Genomic DNA, 24,457 nt, shown 5'->3' with positions numbered 1-24,457 from the left:
AGTCTGCATGTCCTCCCTGCGTTCATGTGGGTTTCCTCCAGGTGCTCCATTTTCCTCCCATGTTACAAAGACATGCGTCTGGAGCGTTTCTTCCCGGGCCTCCGCTGAAAATTGCCTCGATCCAAGTCGGACTTTCCCAGTTAATAAATGTTAAATAAATAAAAGAAAAAGCATCTGTCTTCCCCGCCTTCTTGCACAGAGTCCTAGAACATAATTTTGTCTCCAGATTGTAGACAGGAGGTAAAAGATCTACTCGAGGAACTTCACACAGGATCAGCTCTTGGAAAAAAAAAACTCAATATCATTTCCATTTGTGAGGGTCTGCCACACAGTTCTGCTCTGATGGAATGTAGGAAGGTAGTACAGTGAGATTGTGCTGTAAAGCTATATCCCATGCCAATAAGGGAAGTCTGCATAAGAGCAAGATCTGGCTCCCCTTTATTTACGTACCACATTACTGTGGTATTGTCTTTAACAACTTGGTGCATCCCTTTTATATTTGCTTGTGCCTGTCTTTATTGTCCCAGAAATTTTTCACTTATCATCCATGACACTTCTCCCCAGGCAAAGTCTGAGGCATCTGTGGTGACAGACTGCTTAGGAGCAGGAGACAAGAAAGAGAAGCCTGGATTCAGGGATATTTTATGCCTCCAGTAAATTATTCATCACAAATTCCAGAACTGACCAAAGACACTAGATACCATTGTATTTTTCTCATGTGGTGTCTTGCCAGAAATATCATACGAATCAGACACAATCCTAAGGTATTTCCTCACAGTGATCAAAGCTGGAGTGAAAAACCCCTGGATTATATCTAAATATAGAGCCATTTTTTCCTGTTCAGAAACTGAACTGAGGTGTCTAGCAGACACCCACAACACAATCTTGTGTGATGGAATCAAAAAAGACTTTTGAATGTTCTCTTGGAATCTCATACTATGTAGGCATCTCACACAAAACCGACTTCTAACATTTAGATAAGGAAGTTGTCTAACTATGGAAAAATCTAGATACTCTGCAGCCTGCAATGGACTATGACAAAAGCTCAACAATTTGTGAACACTCCTGGAGCACTGGACAGCACAAGGGGTAAGGCAGAGTTAAGTACAGTTGTGTACACTTACCATAAATGTAGATGTTAGAGTGTATTCACTGTTGCAGTCATCACATTTGGGTTATCCCTGCCAGGGTAGCCCTCAGCTGGCCTGAATACTAGAGACTTAGTATTTCTGCATCGACTGCTGTCGCTTGAGAACTGACATCAGGTCATCAGTAGTATAAAGTAAGGCAGCTGACGCCATTACATCAGTTTTTCTTCCCCTAACCTGTCATGAGCCCCCAAGTAGGAGGCTATGTTCTGGTGGAAGAAACCCCACCAGTGCAAAATAAATACCAATATGTCCCTTGTAAGGAAAGGAGAACAAGTTAGAATGGTAATAAAAGGAGGAAGAGAAGAAAGGGGGCTGGAGGGAGGGAAGCCAGGACTGCAACAGAGAGCACACACGAACATCTAAATTTATGGTTAAGTGTACACAACTGTACTATGTCCATTTCATGTTTCACTGTTGCAGTCATCACATTTGGGTTGATTGCAAAGCTGAGGAAAGGGTGGAGACAGTCAATGAAACTTGGGGCTGGCTAGGATGCCCTGCAAGACTGCAGAGGCAAACCCTGCCCTGGATTTGGAGAAGAGAGGTAGGTGGCAATGCTTTGTAAAAATGTGAACAGAAGCCCAGGTGGCAGCCTCCAGGATGTCCTTGTTGGGGACTCCTCTGAGGAAAGCTACAGAGGTGGAGGCTGCTCTGGTGGAGTGCATCCTGATCCCCTTGGGGAGAGGCTTTCCATGCTGTGTGTAGCAGAAATGGATGCAGTGTGCTATCCATTTAGACATGGTTTACTTGGAGATGGCTTTGCCTTTCGCCCCTGTAGCAAAGCTAACCAGCAATTGATCAGACTTTCTGAAGGATTTAGTCCTGTACGGATAAATTTTGAGCCGTTTGTGCACATCTAGAGAGTGAAGAATCCTTTCCCCCTTGTTCTGGAGATTAGGAAAAAAGGTGGACAAATGAATGGCTTGGTTGATAGCCACACTGGATACTAACTTGGGCATGAAGGATGGGTTGGTTCTGAGGGATACCCTGTCTGTATGGGAGATGAAGAGTTCCAAAGCCATGAGTGCTTGCAGCTCAGAGTCTCTTCTGGCTGAAGTGATGGCCAGAAGGAATGCGTCTTCCAGGAGAGGAATTTTAGCTCTGCAGAAGAAGCTGGTTCGAAGGGGGGCAGGGTGAGCATTTCCAATGCAAAGTTAAGGTCCCAAGCTGGTGTTGGTGCCCTTCTGGGTGGCCTCAAGTTGCTAGCCCCTCTTAGGAACAGTTTGATCAGAGGGTGTGAGAAAAGGGGCTCCTCAATGGGAAAATGAGCAGAAATAGCAGAAGCATGAATTTTTATAGAGGAGAAAGATAAACCACTGTGCAGGTGGTCAGCTATGTAATTCAGGATGGGAGGGAGGGCTGTGCTGTATTGGCTCTCTCAGCCTGGATCCAGGTGCGGAACCTTTTCCATTTATCAGCATAAGACTTTCGGGTGCTAGGGCATCTAGCCTCATGGATAACATCCAGAACCTGTTTACTAAGATTGGTTCAGGGTTATGGAATAAGCCAAGCTGCGGAATTGAGTGTCTGCAATTGGGGATGCATGAATTGCCCTTCCTTCTGGGTCAGGAGGCTTGGAATCAGAGGAAGATGTCACGGGGGTAGCAGGGACAGGCTGCGCAGCAAGGGGTATCAGTGCTGCCGGGGCCAGTCTGCAGCTACAAAAAATGGTCCTTGGTTTTTCCTCCCTTATTTTGAGCAGTACCCCAGGGATGAGAGGTTGGGGAGGAAAGGCACAGACCGATGTAGTAACCCAGGGGAAGGACAGAGCATCCACTTCCCAAGGCATGCAGTGATGCTCCCTGGTGCAGAATTTGCGGAGCTGATAGCTGGTGTGGGAGGCAAAGAGGTTGACTTTCGTGGTTGCCCATTTTTGAGTTATTAGGGTGAAGGTACTTCTGTTGAGTTGCCACTCATGTGGGTCCAGAAGATTTCTGCTTAACTGGTCTGCCAGAGAGTTGAGAGAGCCTGGTAGGAATTATGCTAACAGGTGTAGCTGCATAGCAGAGGCTGTGTGTCAAAGGGTCATGGTCAGCCTGCATAGAGGGTAGGAATGAGTCCCTCCCTGCTTGCTGATGTACCACATCACAGTGATGTTGTCTGTTTTGATCAGGAGAACCCCTGGAGGGAGAAGGGGCTTGACAGCCATCACAGCATGCTGCACAGCCATCATCTGTTTTTGACTGATGTGCAGAGGGATTTGCTGTGGGCTCCATTGGCCCTGTATGCACCTGCCATCCAGGTCTGCACCCCAAGTGTAGTCTGATGCATCTGTGGTGAGGGTCTGGATGGTGGGGAGAAAGGCATTCCCTTGTTGTAGGAGCACGCTGTTGCCCACCAAAGAAAATCTTTTCTGAGGCATGGAATTACAGGTAGAAGTGTTTCCAGGTCTTGAGAGTGCTGGCACCAAAGGCTCTTTAGGTACCAATGAAGTTTCCTCATATGCAGTCTGGCATATGGAATTAGTAGTATGCAAGATGCCATAAACTTCAGGGCTTGCAGGATCTTCCTTGCAGTTAAGCTGGGGCCCGGTGGCTAGTTGAGAGAAGTAGGCTGTCAAGAAAATGTGTTTCTCTGGAATAAGGTATGCCATTTGGGATGCTGTGTCCAGACTTGCTCCCAGGAAAATTATCCTTTGGGTGGGCACCCGTTTGGATTTCTTTTTGTTGATTGTGTACCCTAGGGAGGTTAGTAGGGTCTTGACAAAGGCCAAGTGCTTGAGCAGCTTTTCCTGGGTGCCTGCCTGAATAAGGCAGTCGTCTAAGTATGGGTATATCTGAATATTTCTTTGTCTGTAAAAGGCAAAGGCCACAGCCAGAGCCAGACATTTTCTGAAAACTCTGGGAGCAGTAGATAAGCCAAAGGGAAGCACAGAGAACTTAAAGTGTTGAGATCCTGCCCTAAAGCAGAGATATTTCCTGCATTATTCCCTGATAAGAATGTGGAGGTAGGCTTCTTTTAGATCTAGGGTGGCTAGCTAAGCGTCCTCGGAGAACATGGGTAGCAGCTGCTGAAGGGCAAGCATTTTGAAATTTGGGATTACTAGGAAAGTGTTTAGAATGGACAGATAGAGGATGGGGTGCCAGATGCCCTCTTTTCTGGGCACCAGAAAAAGTCTGGAGTAGAAACCTTGGCCTATCTGTTCTGCAGGAATGTGCTCTACTGCCCTCAGAGAGCAGGGAAAGGATTTGCTTTTGTGCCTCTGCCCACTGATTTGGAGGTAGATCTGAGAACCCTTTTGGGGTTGGAAGGGTGTGGAAAAAAAAATTTGCATCCCTGAGACACAATGTACAGAACACGGTGGTCCTTGGTAATGGTGGCCCAGATGCTTCAGTGAAAGGAGAGATTTCCTCCTAGAGGTAAGTGAAGGTGGGCAGAGGGAGGGGGTGGAGGAGGTGAGTCATTGTGAGTTCTTTCCATAAGGGGGTTGCTTAGAACTTCCTGGTTTTGAAGTGGAGGTAGTCCACTGCTTAGATCTCTGCATTCCTTGGCGGTGCTGTCTGGGGGGGGGGGTCTGCTTTCACAGGGCCTAGGCTGGGCCGGTTTACTGGGAGCAGGAAAGGGCCAGTGTTTGGAGGGACAATGCCTGCTGAGCCTAGGGGGGTTGGACCTGCAAGAAATCCTTAACTGTTTGCACAGAGTTTGCGGTTTCTTCCATCTTTTTTAAGACCTCTTCTGCCTTAGTGCCAAATAAGTTATCTTTGTGCAAGGGGGCATCCAACAGTTTAGATTTGACATGGTCTGGCAGGGGCTGTTCCTTAAGCCATGCATGCCTTCTAATGAAAGATCCAATGACTGCTGTCCTGCAAGATGTTTCTAGAGCATCAAAACCACAGTGCAAGGTGTGTTTAGTTACTTGACTTGCAGAATGCATTTAACTCTTGTAAATCTTTAGATTCTGTTCAAGCAGGAAATTAAGCCATTTTTTGTTTAAGGAGTTCCAAGGTATGTTGCTGAAATTTCAGCATATGGAACTGACAATTTAGTGCCTTGATAGCAAGGGTAGCCGAGGTGTATACTTTTTTACCCCATCTGTGCAATACTTGGGAATCCCTGTCTGAGGGGTTGGGATTCTTAGTAGAGATAGTTTTAATCCCTTTTGGCCCTTGAGAAATAACCTCAGGGTTAGCTGTAGGATTTTTAAAAAGATATTTGTGAAAGTCAGGGACTCTATAGTACCTGTCTGATATTCTGGGAGCAGGAGGAAGGGCATCAGGAGTCAACCTGGGTTCTAGGAAAACATCCAGGATTGGGGGGATGGCCAAGGGTCTGTGTTGTGGAAGATCTAGGAATTCCCAGAATCTCTTTTTAGACTGAGGGTAGTCCTGACTTTCCCAATGGAAATGCTCCCTTAAGGTATGCAGGGTTTCCCCAAAACAAAAATCCTCTGGGGGTGAGGCTGAAGGAATGGAATCCTCTGCATCACAATCCTCATAAGTGGAGAGAGGTTGCATGTTTTCATATTCAGATGCATCAGATTCATCTGAGTCTTGTTCAAACAAAACAGGGGACAGATCTCTCTTCCTTTTGGAGGTGGTAGCTTGGCTTCCCCTGATCAGCATGATAAGGTTTTCCACCATTTTAAGCATTTGAGACTTAGGCAAGGTAGCAGGCACCTGAGAGTGGGTAATCGGTTTCTTGGTTCGTACCCTGGGCCTGAGAAACCCTGTTGTTTTAGAAAGAACGGTAGTCACGAAAGAAGACGTCTGAATTGAGATTTGGTAGTGAGAAGGCCTTCGTCGGAAGCTGCTGCCTGCACAGCGGCTCCGGACCAATCCAAGGGTGAGACTACCGCAGGATCCTTAGTTGAAGAGTTCTGCAGCATACCGGACTCAAAGGGTCTTGTTAGCGGCCTGTGAATCAACAGAAGTGGGCATCAGAGGCTGCAAAAGCTCCTCCCAGAGTACCGGAGAACTGACGACTAGCTTAATGGAAGCATCATCTCTATGTTTGGACCTGTGTGGTCTGTCTCTGTCTTTATCTTTATGTTTTTTGGAAGATCTGCTGTCAGATGGCTTACTGAAGCCATATCGGAATTCAAGGACTGTAAGCGAAAATATCTGGCTACAATAAGGGTCTGACGATGGATAGTTCGGGCGTTGAACAAAGCACAAAAACTACAATGAGGGACGTCATGGTCTGGGCCTCAACAAGTGACACAGTAAGAGTGGAAGTCTTGGTGTGGTATCGGTTTTCCACAGGCGAGACAATTATTAATTTTTTTCTGACATCGGTTAGTGCAAGAAAAAAGGATCCCAATGAGGTACTTAGCTTTAGATGACTTCAGTTCGGTAGATGAAAACTTAGGCATCGGCCGACCGGCACTCGTGCAAACTGCTTTTCTTCGGGGTCCACGGCAAGAAAGACCGATTTAATGGCATCGGCTGCCTTACTTTATACTACTGATGACTTGACGTTAATCCTCAGGCGACAGCAACCGATGCAGAAATACTAAGTCTCTGGTATTCGGGCCAGTCGAGGGCTACCCTGGCAGGGATAACCCAAATGTGATGACTGCAACAGTGAAACATGAAAAACATCTAAAGGTTTTCAGTTTCTAGGTCAAATTAAGAAATGTCTGAAGTCAGGATGAATAGGAATGTGATAAGCATCTTTTAAATCTAAGGTTATCAGATAAACTCAAATGAGTACGAAAGAGTAACAGGTTTTGAAGTGAAATCATTTTGAACTTGGGCAGTTACCACACACCTGTTTAAGTAAAAAGGTCCAGAACTGGTCTTCAAGCATTTCCTTTCTTTGGCACCCAAAACATTCCATTGATAAAAACCTTTCCACAACTGGGAAGGAGGAACGGTCTCTATTACCATCTGTGAAAACATGTGCTGTAGGACAAGAGGGAGCAAAGGGGCTTGGTCTAGTGGATGTGGAATAATTTCCTGGAAGGGATGACTTTCTTTCCACTTCCATGTGTAACCCTGCTGAATCAGTCTCAGATCCCATTTGTGTAAAAAAAAAGTTATGACTTACCATAACATTCCATGTGTGTTGTCCATCTCGTCCTTTATTCTCACTGGTGGGTTGGATCTGATCCATCGGATCTGTCTCGGCCTTTATATATAAGCTCAACATCCTCAGCTAAGCTTGTGGGCATTTTCCCCTACCACCTCAGATCTTGTCTGCCCTCAAGCAGTGACAAGGTGAATAATCTTATCGCTATTATATTAAGAACCCACATTATTTCTGGGACTAGAGTCTCCTGAAAAAATCCAATTAGAACTACTCTGTCTCCCAGGAGTACAGGCAGGGGGTATGGTGGGTGGGCTGTCAGAATAAAGGACAAGATGGACAACACACATGGAATGTTATGGTAAGTACATAACTTCTTTATGTGATGTTGTCAATCTAGTCTTTATTCTCACTGGTGGGACTGCGTCCCCAACAACCTGACTCTTGGGTGGCTCATGGGAGAATATTCCTCAGAATCATAGAACCAAAGGAAGCTCTACCCCTAGTGGACAAATCCAACTTGCAATGAGTAATAAAGGTACATAGTTCAGCCCAAGTTGCTGCAGCACAGATACTGTCCAGAGGTAATCTAGCCTGGAAAGCTGCAGAAGTAGCCACTGATCTGGTGGAATGAGCCTTGATAGGATTAGGTACAGTGTTGTTAGCTTTCTATTTGAAAGATATGCATTGTGAAAACTAACTGGATAATGTTACCATGGAGATTGGTTGGCCTTTCTTAACCTCCAAACAGAAAATAATTGATCTGACTTTCTAATTTCTGATGTTCTATGCAAATAAAACCTAACTGTCTGTGAGCGTTTAGAAGATGTAAGATGCACTCCTTTGTTTTGGAAATTTGGGAAGAATATTGGTAAATCAATAGCCTGAGGTTACTCTCTGAAATTACTTTGGGTAAAAAGGAAGGATTAGTGTGTAACGAGACTATCCTTGTGAAAAACTATGTATGATGGCTTGGAAGGCAAGGCCTGCAATTCTGAAATCCTCCTTGCTGAAGTAATAGCTACTAAAAATAGCTTTTTCCATTTAAGATATTTAACTTCACATGTAGCAGAAGATATTTAACTTCACATGTAGCAGATGGTTCAAATGGAAGGGAGATGAATTTCGTGCTGACAAATTAAGTCCCAAGGCAGAACAGGGTTTCTATATGGAAGTCGAATTAAAGTAGTCCCTCTGAGGAATAGTCTGTTTGACAACATAGCCAAACCATTTCCTCCTGTGTGAAATTAGGGATCGCTGCTAACTGTACCCTAATAGTAGCTGCAGCAGCTCCATCACTGAATAACTTGGCTAAGAATTCTAGGATAGAATGTAATGGAGCTGTGAAATGGTTTATATGATTAGTACTGGACCAAGTAACAAATCTTTCCCATTTGTTCTTGTACAATTTGAGTAGAATTCTTATGGGAAGCTATCAAAATGTGTTTAACTGGGGGAGGAAAGGAGCGGAAACCTGGCTATCATGGGAACTGGAGAAGCGAAGCTGTTAGTTGAGATTGTCCAGACTGGGATGAACCGTTCCTGAAGGATGAGTCAGCAGATCCTGAGCCAGGTCTAGAATCTAAGGTTCCTCCCATACGCGAGGCTGAATAAAGGGGAACCATATCTGTCGAGGCCAATAGGGAGCAATTAGGATAATTGTGGTTTCCAACAAAGTTGCTTTCTGAAAGGATCTTGGGTATTAAAGGTACTGTTGGAAGGCATAAAAGTCCTGAGAGCCAATCATGAACAAGTGCATCCTTTGGTGACTCTCCCGCTGGAGGGGAGCAGGACAAAGTAGTTGCTGCATTTGGCATTCATGGGTGACAAAGAGATCATAGCAGGACAGGCCCCATTTTCGAAAGATCTCTTCATCAGCTTTCTGGCTGAGGGACACCTCTTGCTGCCATAGAATGGATCTGCCCAGTTTCTCTGCAATCACACTTGACTGCCCCAGGATGTGCATTGCTATGAGAAAACGGTTGGAGTCCATCCTCTGCCCACTGCCAGATCCTCAGGGCTTCTTGACATAGGGGATATGATCTGGTTCCCCCCCGTTTATGTACCAGATTATAGACATGTTGTTGGACCTAAATCGTTATTGTACCTACATGGAGGGCATCCTGAAATGCTTGCAATGCCAACAGCAAAGCCCTCATCTCTAGAATATTCATGTGCAAATGGGCCTCGTGTTGTGGCCGGGTATCTTGAACTGTCTTTCCTAGATAATACCCCCCTCACCTAGGAAGCATCCGTGGTCACCGGGGCTTGGGGCTGAGGAGGAATAAAAAGACATCCCAGAGACAACAGTGAAGAGCTGAGCCACCACTGAAGGTCTCTCTGCATGAGATGGTTATGATAACCTTGTGCGTCATCGGAAGCTCTAGAAACAACCACTATGTCGACAATAACCACTGGAGGATTCTCATGTGAAATTGAGCTACTGGGATTAGAACTGAAACTGCCATTTTCCCTAGAATTTACAAAACTAGCTTGGCAGAAGGAAGTTTCTTTCTGATCAGTGTCCTTGCATGACAACAAAGATAGTTTACCTGCCTTGAGGAAGTTTTGCTGATATTGTTGAATCTGAGCTCATATGAATACAAAGGACTGACATGGCTCTAGAGCAGACTATTGTTTTTAATGATTTTTTTAGTGAACTAGGCTTAGTCAACTGCATTAATTATGTAAATTGTATAACTATATAATGTGTTTATGAGATATGTTATGTGTTTGGCTGGTGTTCTGTGTTTACTCTGTGGATTTAATGTACTGATTAATTCTTGAAAGAGTTCCAGCTCGAAAGCTTGAAGTAATAAACCTTGTTTTACATGGATGGCCGTGCTGTGCCTTTTTGTTACTAGGTTGGGGAGAGATGGAATTTATTCCTATTTTCCTTTTTAAAACTCAAACTCTAAAAAAAAAGTAAGGTATGTTTCTGCAGGGAGGGAAACAAAGTGCAACACATGAAAACTGTACTGTGTTTCTTCATTTTTTTTCTGGTTGCTTGAGAGTTCCGGTTGCTTCAGTTCCAGTTAGTTTACTGTACCAGTTTATACCCCAAATTTATAAACTTTGCACACACTATTCACCAGTTTACAACCCATTTATAAACTTTGCACTCTAGATAAGCTAGATTCAGGACTCTAAAATACCTTACCACGTGTCTGCTCAACATTAGCGGCAAATTTCTTCAGAAGCTGCTGGCTGTGTTTTTTTCCATACTCAATGCATTCAACGGACAGAGCTTGTAATATACTTAGGCTTAATTCTATTCATTATTAAGAAGTTGGCCAGTTCATTAAGCTCAAGACCTGTACAAACTGTATAATTTCTCATTTTTACAGAAGCTCTGTAAATAACAGTCTTGGTTAACTGCAAGACAGTCTCAGTGATGTCTCATTTTCTCATCATATATCTTCTTTACTCATGAATCTTTTATAAACTTGCGGTGGTGGTGCTGCAATAGCGCTGTCGCCTCACAGTAAGACGCTGTCCGGTTCGATTCTTAGCTAGAGCGTCCTCTGCGTGGAGACATGCATGAATGGGCGTACCTTCGTTGAAGGTTGTGCGTCAGGCCTGGCAAGCCAGTACGTAAAAATCAACTGCCAATCATTAGTGGACCAGAGTTCCGCTGTGGCGACCCCTAACAGGGAAAAGCCGAAAGACACAAACAAACTCACAAATCTTTTATACTGCAAAGTCACAAGACAACGTAGATTGTAAATGAATATTTGTACATTTTAAATGAATATCTGTATATAACCAATGTAGCTTGTACATTAATATTTGTATATGACCAATGTAATTTGATCTGTATATGTATTACTCTGTATATGCATGCAGGTATGTATGCATCTATTGTCCTTCCTGCGCAGCACAGTTTTTGGCTGAAAAGGGTCTTTGGACTAGATCACTTACCCACCTGTGTTCCAGCTTTTATTTTTCTTCTCTGGGTGGAATGTTTTTTCTACTCATCATTTCAACACTGCTGTCAACAATTACTTTTCCCTGGCATTCATTAATACCGTTGCCAACAGTGTACAATCAGTGGCCACCTCTGCTTGTACAGTCAGTAAAGTAAGACAAGACAACTCACAGCAATGACAAAGTACAGTTGTGTACACTTAACATAAATGTAGATGTTAGAGTGTATTCACTGTTGCAGACCTTACAAATGGGTTATCCGGCTCCTGGTAGCCCACAGTCAGCCAGAATACCAAAGTCCTTGGTGTATGACGTTGGCTGCCTTCGGTTTCAAGCCTGACGTCAGGTATAAAGGAAGGCAAGCAGATGCCATTTCCTGAGTTTTTCTTGCCTTAACTGTCAGAAGCCCCCAAAAAGGTTAGACCAGGAAAAGAAAAATCCAGTCTGTGCCCTAGGAAAAAAAGGGGGATGGAAGGGGGGGAAACCAGGACTGCGACAGTGAATACACTTGAACATCTACATTTATGCTAAGTGCACACAACTGTACTATGTTCATGTTTCACTGTTGCAGTCCTTACAAATGGGTTGCAGTCCTTACAAATGGGTTGATTCCCAAAGCTCAGGAAAAAAACAAAAGGGAGGAGGAAAACCCCACTGTTTAAGGGTTGGTAAGGATGCCCTGCAACACTGCAGTGGCAAAACCAGCCCTGGACTTCGAAAACAAGGGTAAATTGTAATGTTTAGTGAAAGTGTATACACAAGTCCAGGTAGCTGCTTCCAGGATGTCCCTAGTAGGTACACCTCTTAAAGCTGCTGAGGTAAAGGCTGCTCTAGTAGAATGGGTCCTAATACTCTGAGGAGGAACTTTGCCATGCGGTAAGTAAAAGTGAATACAATGAGCAATCCACTTAGAAATGGTCTGTTTAGAAATGGCTTTGCCTTGAGCTCCAGGAGCAACTGATCCGTCTTTTGAAAAGATTTAGTCCTGTCCAGGTAAAATCTAAGCTGTCTATGCATATCTAGGGAATGCAGTAGCTTTTCCCCCTTATTTTGAGGATTAGGAAAAAGGTAGGCAGGTGGATAGACTGGTTAAGAGTCAGGCTAAAAACCACCTTAGGCATAAAGGAGGGATTAGTTCAAAGAGAAACCAGATCCACATGGAAGATGACAAAAGGCTCTACTGCCATTAAGGCCTGCAGCTCAGAAAAACTCTTCTAACTGAAGTAATAGCCAAGAGAAAGGCAGTTTTCCAGGAGAGAGACTTCTAATCTGCTGAGGCAGCTGGTTCAAAAGGAGGCAGAGTAAGTTTCTCAAGCACAAAATTACGATCCCAAGCAGGAGTAGGTAGGTGCCCTTCTGGGAAGCTTTAAATTGCTAGCTCCCCCGAGGAACTGTTTCATCAAGGGATGAGAGAAAACGGGTTGCTCAAAGGAACAATGCACAGAAATAGCTGAAGCTTGAATCTTGATAGAAGAGAAGGAAAGTCCACCATCAAAGCAAGCCTGCCAGATGGTCAAAAATAAGCGGAAGAGTAGGTCGAGAAGGGTCTACCCCCTCTAGTCTGCATCCAAATGGAGAATCTTTTCCATTTATCTGCATAAGATTTCCTAGTGCTAGGCCTCCGACCTCACAAAGGACCTCAGCCATCTGTTGGGAAAGGTTTAAATTATGAGCCAGACTGCCAAATGCAGTCTGAAGATGAGGATGCAAAATAGTTCCCCCTCCTGAACCAAGAGATCTGGTATCAGGGGAAGAAGTCAGGACAGACTGGGAGAGACTGCGAAGTAGTTGATATCAATGTTGCCTGGGCCAGTCTGGAGCTATGATGATGGCCCTCTATTTCTTGTCCCTTGTTTTTAACAGCACTCTGGGAAGAAGGGGCAGAGGAGGGAATGCATAGATTGAGAGCGGTGTCCAGGGGAAGGACACAGCATCCACCTTCCAAGCTTTGTCATGATGATCTCTGGTGCAAAAGGTTGGAAGAAGGTGGTTTGTCGGAGATAAGAAAAGGTCCACCTGGGGAGAGCCCCAGTGCTGAATGATGCAATAGAAGATGGCCTTGTTTAGCTGCCACTCATGAGGATCGAGGACCTGCCCCGCTCAACCAGTCTGCCAAGGTGTTGAACCACCCTGGAAGAAACTGAGCCATCAGATGAATGCCCATGGAAGCTGTTATGCACCATAATATCATGCTTTGTCTGCACAGGGGGGAAGAGTGATTCCCTCCCTGCTTGTTGATGTACCACATGATTGTGGTGGTGTCTGTGCTGACTAGAAGAATACCAGGAGAGAGAAGATGCTTGAAAGCCATCAAGGCCTGCTGGACTGCCATCAATTCCTTCAAATTTATGTGCAAATGAACATGTTGATAGTTCCACGTCCCCTGAATGCATCTGCCCTCCAGATGTGCTCCCCAAGTGTAATCAGAGGCATCTGTGGTGGAGAGTCTGACTGGCAGGAGGTGGACAAAAAGGCAGGCCTTTGTTCTGAGCACAGGCCATCACCCACCAAAGAAATTCAGTCTGCAGGCAGGGAATCAGAGGAAGTATTAAGTCTAAATCCTGTGTGCGTTGACACCAAAGGTTTTTGAGGTACCATTGTATTTTCCTCATATGCAGTCTGGCATACGGAATCATCAGAATACATGAAGTCATGAATCCTAGGGCTTTTGCAGGACTTGCCTTGCAGAGAGCTGGGTCATGCTTGCCAAATTCTTGAAGTAATTTGAAAGATCCATTTGTTTCTCTTGAGGGAGGAATACCATCTGGGTGGCTGTACACGAACCAAAATAGCAGCCGAAACACAATCTGCTAACTGCTTGCTCACAGAGTCAGAGTCTCAAGAGCACCACACGAGATATAAAAAGAAAACAAGTTTATTCCACAAATCCAAAGGTTGAGCGCTTTCACTCACTCGACTGTGAGTTTCATCAGACTCGCTACCAGGAATACAATCTCCCTGGTGGGTACTAGTTTTGACTTCTTTTCATTGATAGTGTAGCCCAAAGAGGTGAGAAGGTTCTTTACAAAGTCCAGATCCTTTAGAAGTTGCTCTGGAGAGTTTGCCTGAATAAGACAATCGTCCAAGTAAGGGTAAATTTGAATGTTTCTTTGCCTGCAAAAAGGAATGACTGGAGCCAGGCATTTTGCAAAAACTCTGGGAGCAGTAGAAGCCAAAGGGTGGTGCAGATAATTGGAAGTGCCTGTTCCCTGCCCTGAAGCGAAGGAACTGCCTGCAGATTATCCTTCTTGGAATGTGCAAATAAGCTTCTTTGAGATCCAAAGTCACCAGCCAGGAATCCTTAGCCTGCATTGGCAGTAACTGCTGAAGAGTGAGTATTTTGAACTTGGGAATCACCAGAAAAGTGTTTAGAATGGACAAATCTAGAATATGGCGCCAGATGCCCCCTTTTTTGGGAACCAGGAAAAGTCTTGAGTAGAAACTCTGGCCTATCTGTGGTGTAGGAACTGGCTATATTGCTCCCAGGTTTAGCAAAGAAGAAACTTGTTTTTCTGCTTCTGCCCTTTGAAGAGGGGGGGGTATCTGGGTATCCTTGGTGGACTGGGAAGGTGTGAAAGGAGAACTTGTAGCCTTGGGATACTATTTTGAGCACCCATTTGTCATCTGTGATGGCGTACCAGACATCTGCAAAAATGGCTAACCTTCCCCCCAAAGGAAACCCTGGGCCCACAGAGGCAGGCAGGGGAAGGCCGGAGTCATCGGGAATGCTTGCTTTGGGAAGTTTGCTTAGAGCTTCCCGATTTTGAAGAGAAAGCCTGCCAGTGCTTAGCCTTTTGAGGGGTGGAAGTTTGTCCCCTAGAAGACCTGTAGCCCCTAGGCCTAGTGCAAACCTATTTACTAGGGTCAGGAAAAGTCCAATTCTTAGAAGGGTAATGCCTACTAAAACGAGGAGGCTGAACTTGCAGAAAATCTTAAGTGGTTTGCATAGATTTGGCCTTATCCTCCAACTTTTTAAACACCTCTTCTGCTTTGCTACCAAAAAGATTGTCCTTGTGCAAAGGTACATCCAGTAATTTAGATTTGACAGGTTCAGAACGGGGCCATTCCCTGAGCCAAGCATGTATTCTAATAACAGAACCAGTGGCTGCTGCCCTGCAAGAAGCCTCCAAAGTGTTGAAACCACAATGTAGAGAATATGTTTAATGACAAGAGTGGCAGAATTCAATAAATCTTGCATGTCCTTACTCTCCATCAGGGAAGGAACACCAGCAATTCTAGCCTTAATAGCCTCCAAAGTATGCTGCTGATACCTAAGTATATGAAAAAGACAATTAACAGACCTATAGCCAGGGTGGAAGACATATAAACCATTTTTACCCCATCTATCCAAGGCCCTAGATTCCCTGTCAGAAGGAACAGGATTTTTAGCAACCGTGGCTTTAACACCTTTAGGGCCCTGAGAAATAATCTCTGGATCAGCAGTAGGATTCTTGAAAAGGAACTGATGAGAATCAGGAACTCTATACCACCTGTCAGGCTTTCTGGGAGCAGGAGGAACAGAATTAGGAGTCAAAGAATTCTCCATGAAAACATCAACAACTTCCAAAACCAGAGGGATAGCCAAAGGCTTATGTTGTGGCAAATTCAAGAATTCTGTAATCTATTTCTTAGACTGAGGGTAGTCCTGACTTTCCCATTTGAAATTTTCCCTAAGAGTATTCAGAGTATCTCCAAAAGAAAAAATCTTCTGGAGGGGAGGCAGAAGGGATGGAGTCTTTTGCATCAGAATCCTCAACACCAGAAAAAAGTTGAGGATTTCCCTCATCAGCAGAAGTGCTGGAAACCTCAGAGTCTGAGGGAGACAAAACGTCTGGGGACAATTCCCTATCCCTCTTGGAAGGAGGTGGCTGAGAGCTCCTGATAAAGGTCAAGAGATCACTAGCCATCTTAATCATCTGAGACAGAGGCATTTGAGGGGAGGCCAGTGCCTGCTTTGGAGTAGATTTTCTGCTGGAAGGCCTGCTAGAATGCCAGAGGGACTCAGGAGGCCTAGCCACCTCAGCAGTCTGAACCAAGGTCGTCGGTCTGGATCTGGTCTCAGAGGAGAGAAAAGAGGCCTCAGAAGCTGGTGCCTGCTTAGTGGCTCTGGATCCATCAGAGGCGGCGACAGGCAGAGTGTCAGAAGACTATGTGGAAGCCTGCGGTATGGAGGACTCAGAAAAGGTCTCTGCAGACACCTGTTGCTGAACATCCATGGACTGCAGGGGCAATGAAAGCGCCTCACTGACTACTGCTGGGCCAACAACCTACTTAACAGGGACATAGTCAGATAATTTGATCCTAAGCCTGTCGTGGTCCTTATCCTTGCACTTCTTAGGCACATCTGAAATTGGGAGACCAGAAGAAGCCATACCGACGAACTTAGGCCAAACTCCGAAATGCTTCAACAAGATCTTAGCTCTATGGCGAATGGTATGGGGGTTGAAGTGGCCACCAGGGGCAGCAATATCCTAGACTTGGTCATTACCAACATAGGCAACCGGTGTTCCACACCAGAGGTCAATTCCTCGGTGGTCAGATCCGACCACAAGCAAATCACCCTAGACATCCAAATGCCACCCCCACCCCCATTAGGGAAACCACTATAAAAAATTTCTCCAAAGCCAACTTCACACTTAAGGCAGAAGTGGCAAACTTCACGACACCCATGCTGACAGACAATAGAGGTACGATTGCTGAATCCTATAGAACTGCACTTTATAAGCGCTTACATGAGTGCATGGTTCGAGCAATGCCTAACAGAACAAAGATGCTATCCACCAAAAAAAGGAAGTCAATCTGGTGTTCCCCTGCTATAAACTAACTACAACAGAAGAAAGAATCTGTTGCAAAAAAGAGTAAAATCGCATGATTGGAGGAACTCCGTGGTCAGCCTTAGTAAAAGCTGAGATCCCTCATAAAATCCTCCAAAGCTAGTTACGAAAATAAAATCGCCACTGATCCTAAAGACAACCACAAAGCATTCTATAGCTATGTCAAGAATCTCAATGGCAACACTCAGATCTGCTCTGAGTTACAGCACAATGGCACTAAATATACAGAACTAACTGATATTGCCAACATCCTGGAAGATAGGTTCAGTGCTAACTTTACCTCTCTCTCATCCCCTAAAGGGCCCATCTCTATACCAGTAGAATGCAAAGTTCCTGTAATCATGACTGCACAGGTAAAAAAAAAAAAAAACACTCTCCAAAGCCAAGAACACAGCATCCATGGGACCTGACAACATCCCAGGCTGCGTACTACATGAACTACAGAACAAACTGGCACCCCACCTAAGTACTATGTTCAATCATAGCCTCACCTCAGGCTTTGTACCCACTGAACAGCGCACAACTCTTATCCCACTCCATAAAGGGGAAGCCACCAGGGACCCCAGGAACTACTGCCCCATTAGCCTGACAAGCCTGGTCTGCAAGGCTATGGAACGTATCATCATGGAACTTATAAACAATGACATTGGTAATCTCCAAACTCTGGACCCTACCCAATTCGGCTTTGTAAAAGACAGATCACGTCTCCTAAACCTGATAGACTTCTTTGAAGTGGTCACCAAAGCTGTAGATGAGAGTAAGGTGGTTCACACAGCCTATCTAGATCTTGCCAAGGCTTTCAACACCATCCCCCACTCTGGAATTATAGATAAACTCACTAAACTAGGTATAAATTCCTATGTCACAAGATGGGCTGCCAACTGGCTCACTGACAGAACCCACAATGTGAAAGTAGCAGACTCTAAATCCAACTTCAGACCAGTGACAAATGGAGTAACACAGAGTTCAGTCCTAGGTCCTCTCCTGTTTGTTATCTACTTCTCTGAAGTACAGGCTAACACAGAAGGTCTTTGGCTAATGAAGTTCGCAGAGGACTGCAAGCTAGGAGCCATAATTAAAACTCCTAACGATGTGGACATGCTACAAAAGTGCTTCACTGAGACAGATGACTGGTGTCAAAGCCATGGCCTCAAACTCAATGACAAAAAGAGCATTGTCATCCTTTTTGGTAAAAACTCTGTACCCATGAACTACCACATAGGCGGTAGTCTACTTAACACCGAAAGTGTGATAAGAGAACTTGGGACACAGGTGGACAGTAGTCTCTCCTTTGATAATCACATCGCCACAGTAGTCAGGAAATCCTTTGACATGTCACACCTCATCACAAAAGGTTTCTCAGCCAGGAAAAAAAGAGGTCATTGTTCCCCTCTACTCATCACTCAAACTCATTATAGAGTACAACACCCCTTTTGGAATGTACCTCAAGACATCTACAACTGGAAAGGTCACAGAAATACCTCACAAAGAGGATTTCTGGCCTCAAATAGATGCCCTACGCAGACCGTCTCAAAAAACTCCAGCTTTAATCTGTTGCATATCTCCTACTCAGAGGTGATCTCTGCCTAACATACAAAGCTATGTCAAACTCAGAGCTGTTGGACATACTCCATGTAAAGAAATCCCAATCCCTCAGAAATACATGCTTTAGGGACCTAAACCTTGTCACCACAATAAACAGAACATGCTGGAGGGAAAGATTCCTGTCTCAGAGACTTCCCATACTCTGGAACAAACTACCTATCTATATCAAACAAAGCTCATTAACACTCATCAAGAAAAATCTTGATTGGATGGGAGATAGGAAATTCACCCCGGGGATCTCTTCTGTTGCTCTGCTTGACAGGGGCACAGGAAAATAATTTAATTGGGTGGCAAAAGCCAGGGTACCATTTGGCTAGGCTTATATAGGCCCTAGGACCAATAGTCTAGTACCTACCTATGAAAGAAGCACAAAGAACCCAATTAGGGACTTCGTGCTCAAGGCCCAAACAAGTGATACAATAGGAGAGAAAATCATGGTGCGTAATCTGTTTTCCACAGGCAAGACAGTTACTTTCTCTGACATTCGTTAAAGCAAGAAAAGAGGGTCCCCAATGGGGTACTTATCTGAGGATGTCTTCTACTAAGCAGTCGGAATACAAAAAGAAGGTACTCAGCTGACCGGCACTCATGCAAAAAGCTTCTGCTTTGGGCTCCGTGGCAAGAAAAAATAGGAAATGGTGTCGGCTGCCTTCCTTTATACCTGACATCAGTCTTGAAACCGAAGGCAGCAGACATCATATACCAAGGACTTTGATATTCTGGCCGACTGTGGGCTACCGGGAGCCGGATAACCCATTTGTAAGGACTGCAACAGTGAAACACGATGAACATCTCCTACTGTCAGACTGCATGCTACAGCAGTTTGCTTGATACCTGGAAGCCTTCAGCTTATGGTACATAGTTGTACATATATAACATATACAGTTGTACAGATACAGCTGCCATGATGATCCAAAGCTTTCCTGAACTACTCAAATATGCCATTCTTCATACAAGCCTTACATACTGCAATTATAAGTAATGCCCTGCATTCCCATATATGAATGCATCGAAAACATATGTAGTACTTTGATAACTCTTACATTAGCCACTTCTAACAAAAAGTTAGATGCAATCACCAATATTACATCCATCGGAAGTGGTAATTCCTTCAGTCTGAAACAGTACAACTCTACACATTTACCTTCAAGTCCTTGACTCGAACCACAGACCCTGATTTTCTGAAGAGACCTTCAATGCAGAGATGTCGACTCAGGAATTCACAAGCATCTACAAGAAACCTGAAATAAACAAACATCTAACTTAAAATGACAAAACATTCATTCACACTAGTTTATCCATTTATACCAGTAGTTTAACTACTGTGTGACCAGTCACAAGACTGAAATCCTCAATTTGTTATTGCGTTATGTTAAAACCTGTAAATCCTCCAAATTGCTTACAGTTACATTTAACTATAAACTCCCTGGTTAGGTGAATGTGCTTTTTGTCCACCTCAAAATATGCAAGACCAAGGTGATAACGAGTTTTAATTTCAAATTCACCATCTATAATTACTACTATTAAATATGTTTCAGTTTAGAACAGAAAGCATGGCCTCTTCAACCACAACCAGACAAGAAAAAAGCATTAGTTAAAAAAATAAATTATGACAAAGAAACTGACAAATTGCACAGAAGGCTTCATTTTTTTTACCAAGTACTTTGAAATCAAAATGAAAAACCAAACACTGCATTACTGTTGATTGACACAGATGTTACATACCTGGAGCCTCAGGTATACAAAAAGCATGGAGTACTATTTATATAGTAGAATAGTTGCCCCCTTTTCCATCTCTTCAAAAGGCCAATCAGTAATAAATTTAAGAACCATCATGATTTTCCTAGAAACCACAGAAAGTCACACCTCCAGGAGCTAGCCAAGACATTCTTAAATGTTTAAACATGTTCTGAAAATCTCAAGTTAAAGTCGTCAAATATAAATATCTTGTGAATACTAAACCCTTTTAAAAAGGTGTAAAACAATGTACTCATTAAATGTTCTTTACAATGGCATATTAGTGTTCAGTCTTTATAACAATAGTGCAACATATAATACAGCAAATTCCAAAACAATTTAAACAGGATTTTTTATATATTACCAGGAAGCGATTTTATTTATTTTTAATTTATTCAAGTCTGAGTTTCTAATACAATGATGGTAATGGACCACAAGTCGAAATATGATTAAAGAGCATGAAATTAGTACCATCTCAATCTTTGATGTTAGCCAGAAGTGCTCTTTACAGCACCAGCAATATGCCCAGGACTGACTACTCCTGCAATTCATATGCACTAATATGCATCGGTAACGTATCTAAGACTGCAATTTTTTTTTTAAAAGACCCATTGCTCCTACTATTACTGGAACTGTCTGGGTATCCTTGCACACCATCCTCATTTCTGCCTGCAAAACCAGGTATTTTATGGCTCCTGAATCAAATGAAACATGATCTGTCAGCTCATGACAATCTCTATTTAATCACTGCTTCTAGACAGGCTTCCTGCCAAATGTATGGAGGACTAACAGTTACCATGAACCCACAGAACTTACAGACCCACAAGTCTGACTAGTCTTGCATGCAAGGTCATGGAAAGAATTATGAATCTGATAAACCAATGACATTAGAATCCAGGAGATACTCGACCCTACCTAGTTCAGTTCTGTCAAAGGCAGGTTATGCCTAGTATACATGGGTGGACTTCAAGATCACTGAAGCTATGGATGAGGGCATAACAGTTCCCTACAGTGCATCTCAACCTGGCCAAAGTGATCAAAAATAATCACACTGACAGTGTAGATAAACTGACAAAAATCGGGCCATAGGTCTATGCCTCCCGATGGATATCAGCTAGCAAAGGACACAAGTTAGAAAACTGGGAAACCACCACCACAAAGAGGTCAGTCACAGGTGGAATCCCACGAGTTGATGATGAGGCCTCTCCAACTTGGCATGTGGTTCTCTGAAGACAAGGGAAACAACAAGGGCCTCTGGCTGAGGAAATCTGCAGAGTACAAACAAGTCATGGGTCACTGTATCCCCTAAAGACACAGGTTCCATTCAATAGGGCCCTGCAAAGAAATTGTTGCCAGAGCCACGGACTAAAACTCAAAGCAAACAAAATGCATAATAGTACCCTTTGTTAAAACACCCACTTCTGAGAATTACCACATTGATACTATAACCCCTAAAATTAGACTTTATGGCCAGGGATCTGTGAATGCATATTCAAAATAACCAGACCTTTGACATATCTTAGTGCATGGGGTGAAAATACCATTCTAAACTGCATAACTTATAAGGTTATGGCATCCAGGTCAAAGGCGGTCATTGTTCCATTGTACTAAGCTCTCATCAGACCAATCATGGATACAGTGCACCCCTTAACATCTAATTGACCACACATTTAAAACAGCACAAGAGACCACAGAGGTTCCTCAAAAAAAGAATGCAGGGAGTAACCATCTCAAAGCCCTAACCCTGTAATGTCTCCCACAGAAAACCTCACAGTAATCTATGCCCAACCTAGATGGCAGCCTCTGATCCTACATGGATGGATTTACTACACATCTTAAAAGCAAACATCAGAAGAAGTTTAAGTCCTTAGAATGGATAACAAAAAGGACACGCTGGAGTGATTTTCACATCTAAAAGAACACTTCTTTTTTGGAGCAGCCTTTCAATCCATGTAAAGCAAAGCTCATCCCTAGCCATATTCACCAAAAAAGTAGAAATACTCCTGAAAAAAACACAAGAACCAAAAAACAAAAACTGGAGGATGCAGAAGAACAGAGTGAAATCCACACAATGTTAATGTAATGAAACGTTTATATTTTATGCTGAAGTATGGTTACGAAAGCGTGGATTAACAGTTCCTAGGTTGGTACTAGGCTATCAGCCCTAGGGCCAGTACAAGCCTAACCCTAACAATTCCCTGGATATTTCTTCCCACAATATTTACTTCCCTGGACCCCTGTCTAGCAGGGCGACTGACATGATCCAATTTCCTATCTCCCATCCAATCATCAACGTTCCTTCTGAAGAGGGCCAAGGAGGCACTCTGCTTGGCATGTATGGGCAGTCTATTCCAGGGTATGGGGAGTCTCTGGATCAGGAACCTACCCCCTCCAGCATGTTTTGTTCATTGTGATGAGAAGGTTTAGATCACTGGAGCATGTGGCTCTGAGGGATTGGGTTTTCTTTAAGTGGAGCATGTCCAACAGCTCAGGGTTTGACATGGCCGTTAGGCAGAGATCACATCTGAGTAGGCAATATGCCACAGTGTATAGCTGGAGTCTTTTTTTAGACGGTCAGCAAATGGCATCTGCTTTAGACTTGTGATTCTTTTAGTGAGGTATTTTTACGGCCTTTCCAGCTTTTGCAGATGTGTTGTGAGGTACATACCAAACAGGGCGTTATACTCTATAATGGGTCTAATGAGGGATGAGTACAGTGGGACAATGACCCCCTTTTTTCTGGATGAAAAGCCCTTAGTAATGAGGTGTGCCACATAGAAGTATTTCCTGACTGTTGTGGCGATGTGGTTATCGAAGGTGAGACCACTGTCCACCTGTGTCCCTAAGTCTCTCATCACACTTTCGATGTTTAGTGTACTGCCACCTATGCGGTAATTCATGGGTACATGTTTTTTTTTCCAAAGGGGATAACTATACATTTCTTGGCATTAAGCTTGAATCCATGGCTCTGGCACCAGGTATCTGTTTCTGTAAGGCCCTTTTGTAGAATATCCACATAATTTGGGGATACAATAATGGCTCCCAGTTTGCAGTCATCTGCAAATTTTGTTAGCCAGAGTCCCTTAGTGTTGGCCTGTACTTCAGAGAAGTAGATGCCACACAAGAGTGGTCTCAGGACTGAACCCTGAGGTACTCCACTTGTCTGGAGTTGGATTTGCAGTCAGCTACATTTACAGTCTGGGTTCTGTCAGTAAGCCAGTTGGCAACCCATCAAGTGATGTAGGGATTTATGCCCAGCTTAGTAAGTTTATCTAGGATTCCAGAGTGGGGGATAGTGTCAAAGGCCTTGGCGAGGTCCAGATAGGCTGTGTGGACTGCCTTACCCTCGTCCACAGCTCTGGAGACTGATTTGAAGAAGTCAATAAGGTTCAGGAGACAAGATCGGCCCTTCATGAACCAAAACTTGGTGGGGTGCAGTGTTTGAAGGTTGCCAATGTCTTTGTTTATAAGTTCCATAATAATGCATTCCATGCCCTTGCAGATCAAGCTCGTCAGACTGCTGGGATGGTAGTTCCTGGGATCCAAGGTGGATCCCCCCTTGTGGAGTGGGATGACTGTAGCTGTGCACCACTCAGTGGGCATGAAGCCTGAGGTGAGGTTAGGATTAAACATGACACTTAGGTGAGGTGCCAGTTCATTCTGTAGTTCATGTAGTACACAGCCTGGGAAGGCACCTGGTCCCATGGATGCTGTATTCTTAGCTTTGGAGAGGGCGGTTTCTACCTGTGTGACCATGATTACCGGAATTTGGCAATCTTTTGGTATTGAGATGGGCCCTTTAGAGGGTGAGAGGCAGGTGAAGTTGGCACTAAATCGATCAGCCAGGATATTGGCAATATCCTTGGTATCAGTATATTTAATGCCATTCTGTTGTAGCTCAGAGCAGATCTGAGCATTGCCATTTAGATTCTTGACATAACTATAGAATGCCTTGTGGTTGTCCTTAGAATCTTTGGCAACTTTATTTTCGTAACTAGCTTTTGAGAATTTTATGAGGGATCTCAGCTTCTTACTGAGGCTGGTGAGGGAGTTTTTTGCATCCTGGGATTTTCCTCTTTTCTGCAACAGTTTCTTCCTTCTGTTGTATAGTTTTTGTTTATAGCATGGGATCACAAGATTGGCTTCCTTTTTTTGGAGGAGAGCATCTTGGTTCTATTTGGGATGGCACGATTCATGCACAAGTGGATGTGCTCGTACAGTGCCTTAGTGTAGGAT

The 24,457-nt window shown here is 43.9% G+C and overlaps 1 protein-coding gene across 1 annotated transcript in view; it reads right to left on the bottom strand.

Moving 5' to 3' along the window:
- The window catches only part of LOC122811525, a 1,751,548-nt gene that overhangs the window by 1,247,057 nt on the left and 480,034 nt on the right, over positions 1-24,457 (bottom strand). The window contains exon 3 of the mRNA XM_044083457.1: positions 19,629-19,725. Coding sequence (XP_043939392.1) covers positions 19,629-19,725 — 97 coding nt within the window. The remainder of the gene's footprint in view (positions 1-19,628; positions 19,726-24,457) is intronic.

This window comes from Protopterus annectens, chromosome 1.part0 (assembly GCF_019279795.1).
Source record: "Protopterus annectens isolate FY-2018-M chromosome 1.part0, PAN1.0, whole genome shotgun sequence".
NCBI classification, from domain to species: domain Eukaryota; kingdom Metazoa; phylum Chordata; order Ceratodontiformes; family Protopteridae; genus Protopterus; species Protopterus annectens.
This window is presented reverse-complemented; position numbering and strand designations above follow the sequence as displayed.